This window comes from Astatotilapia calliptera, chromosome 9, assembly GCF_900246225.1.
Source record: "Astatotilapia calliptera chromosome 9, fAstCal1.2, whole genome shotgun sequence".
Classification (NCBI taxonomy): Eukaryota; Metazoa; Chordata; class Actinopteri; order Cichliformes; family Cichlidae; genus Astatotilapia; species Astatotilapia calliptera.
The window spans coordinates 7,193,974-7,197,062 of record NC_039310.1 but is presented as its reverse complement, the minus strand read 5'-3'; the positions used below and the strand labels follow the sequence as shown (position 1 = coordinate 7,197,062).

Sequence of the window (3,089 nt, the reverse complement as noted above, 5' to 3'; positions counted from 1 at the left end):
TATGACCAAAATGTGTGCAAACATACGGACAGATAGCGGATTTTTACACACTTGTTAGTGTTATTTAATGCTAAGACCACGCTGAGTGGCCTGCGTTCACTCAGCGTGGTCTGACGTAGGCTGGGTGTTGTGCTGGAAGCGAATTAATCACAGCCTAAAAATTTATTAATCGCAACTCGAAATATATGTGTATATGTGTGTATATATGTGTAAAAATCGGGACAGATAGTGGTTTTTAACACACTTGTTTGTTTTATTTATTATTAATTGTGAGTACAAGCAGTACAAGCAGAACAGGGCTTCAAATAATTGTGAGGGATTTTTACTGAATGTTTTCCACCCGTTTAAATCTAGCACATTGTTTTATCCATATACATCTTCAAGTTCACAGAACATAGGCCTAATTCAACAGGCAAAATGTGGAGGCAGGAGTGGCCAGGTATCTGCGAGCAAGGCGGGCCAGCTGGCTGTGGGCTCCTGCATGAGCTGCCCACCACTGTAAGGGACAGTCCTCTAAGGCAGTGCAGGGCTCTGCTCTGTAGCGCTGTATGGCTCTGTCCTGCTGTACCTCCTCCTCTGACTCAGAGTCAGAGTCCATCTGCAGCAGGCTCAGCCTCTTCTTGGCTGGACCTTCTTCTGCAGTGTGTGATCTTCTAGGAGAGTCTTCATGCAGCATGCCTGCCAGTGTGGTCCACACTGCTTCTCTGTCAGTCTTGGGCACACTGCGTAGGTCTTTAAAACGTGGGTCCAGTGCAGTTGCGATCTGGAGCCATGCATAGTTGGTATGTTCCTGGCGGGAAGCAAGGTCTTCCTTAAACTTCTCTTTAAACCTCACCACATATGCAGGGTCCTCATCAGTTACTTCCATGACACGGCGCAGGTGGCAGAAGGCTGGTAGAACTACAGAGCAGGAGACGTAGGCTCCTCCCAGCAGTTCAGTCACATATCTGCAGTGGAATACACACACACACACACACACACACACACACACACACACACACACACACACACACACACACACAGAGATAAGACAGCAAATTAAAAAAAGCTTTTCAATACTAGGTAATATTAATAAAATATTTGATTTCATTTATTTTTTAAATAAGACATTTTCATAATAACAAAACTGATTTAAGATGTATGTTTGATACATTTAATCTAAACCTACAATTATGGTCACAATGACAGGCTCACCTGCAGGGCTCTAGAAGTGTCTCCAGTCTCTGAAGTTTGTCCCACTCTGGAGGCGTCAGGAGGACAAGTTTATGCTTTTGTTTATCCAGAGTCGCGGTTACTGCAGTTTGGTTGCGGATCAAGCGCTTCACCATCTCCAGCGTGGAGTTCCAGCGCGTAGGCACGTCCTGGGCCAACGGCTCCTGCTTGCGCCCCAGTGACACCTGCTCTGCGTTCAGCTCTGCTGTGTTTGCTGGGCTGTGCTTAAAATGGCCAACAATTTTGCGGCATTTGGCCAGCGCAGTGACAAAGCCACTGTCTGCGAGACTCACTGTGATGCATCTCTGTAGAATGTGCGCGGTACACGGCATGTGATTGAATGGCATGATGCGAGCCGCGGCGATCATATTGCGCGCACTGTCCGTGCCTACTGTTGTCACCTTCTCCTCAATTCTCCACCTGCGAGCAACAGTCTGGAACTGCTCTGCACAAGCCTCCGCAAAGTGCCGCTCTTCCGTTTTCATTATAGTCAGCGCAAAGGATGTCAGACCCCAGGCTTCAGTGATTAAATGCGCAGTAACTCCCAGGTAATTGTCATTACTCAATGATGTCCAGTGGTCTCCTGTCAGAGCCACGCATTCTGTGTGAACTAAAGCCTCTTCTTTTTTCTTTTTCTCCGTTTCATACAGTTCGTGGATTCGAATTGTTATTGTGCTTCTCGCTGGGGGCTTGTAGGACGCGTCCTGAGATGCAACCTTTAAAACATCCGCAAAGCCCTTGTCCTCCACAATGCTTAGCGGTCTGCAGTCCTTTGCTATCCATTTGGCTATATTGTCGGTCAGTTTGTCCAAAGAAGACTTACCGAGTGGCCTGCGTTCACTAAGAGTGGTCTGACGCAGGCCGGGTGAAGCTGCTGCCCCGACAAACGCGTGTTTGGCATTAAGGTGGTATTTTAAGGTCGAATTTGAACGGTGAAATTGAAACTCTTTACTACAGTGAGTGCAAATTACAACGCGTTTGTTTATTGTCCCATCTATGTTCTTCTTGTATTTAAATTCCCCATCCAGAAGGCCATCCGCTTCCTGCTTCTCCATTTTCAGTGGCGCGGTAAACAAATCAAGTGGAATTATGGGAGCGACTTATCTGCGTGTTGCGCTAAATAGTTAAATATTCTAACGTAATTAATTCCAAAATTTAATTATCGCAATTAACGCGTTAATTTCGACAGCTATAAATATAATATAATATAATATAATATAATATAATATAATATAATATAATATAATATAATATAATATATCATGTTGCTATTTAATGTTTTTTGTTCGTGTTGCAGCTGCTCTGTGAGCCAAGCTTTCGTTGTCTAAATTCAATGGCAATATATCTCTGCACCACACGATGGCGATAGATTCTCACAGACAGTCTGTGCTCTGCTTCCGCCACCAGTCATCTTTAAATCTTTTTTTTAATTCAATGAAACCTTTATTTAACTGTCCATCTCGCGGCATTACTTAAAAAAAAATCATATTTAAATACAAAGAAGATTAAATACATGAACGACAGTAAATTGATAAAATAAGAGCAAATAAATATATTTACAAATGATAGCAACATCAATGGAATAAAAGCATGAACAGCAGCAGAAGGAGAAAGAGGCCTGTATCTACATTATTACTCTGGCAGCTCTCAGTCTCCATACAGACAGGACACGTTGCAGCGTAATTGCAGACAGGTGCGTGGGCCTGAGCTCCGCCCAGGCAGAATGACGAGTGGAAGAAAGCAGCAACACAATAAACATATGTAGCCTTGCGGAGCCGGCCGGGCAGACACCGAGACAGAGTGCAAAGATTTTATACGTGACAACACACACAAAAAAACACACACAACAAAAATCAGAATGTGTTTGTGATTTGGAT

At 43.9% G+C, this 3,089-nt stretch overlaps 1 protein-coding gene across 1 annotated transcript; it reads right to left on the bottom strand.

Moving 5' to 3' along the window:
- Nucleotides 1-232: 232 nt before the first annotated feature.
- On the bottom strand, nucleotides 233-2,418 carry LOC113029207 (zinc finger BED domain-containing protein 1-like). Its single transcript, XM_026179957.1, has 2 exons — nucleotides 1,195-2,418; nucleotides 233-947 (listed from the first exon to the last, which is right to left on the bottom strand). The coding sequence occupies exons 1-2, from the start codon at nucleotides 2,265-2,267 to the stop codon at nucleotides 401-403; spliced, it is 1,620 nt and encodes a 539-aa protein (XP_026035742.1). The 5' UTR covers nucleotides 2,268-2,418; the 3' UTR covers nucleotides 233-400.
- Nucleotides 2,419-3,089: the final 671 nt, after the last annotated feature.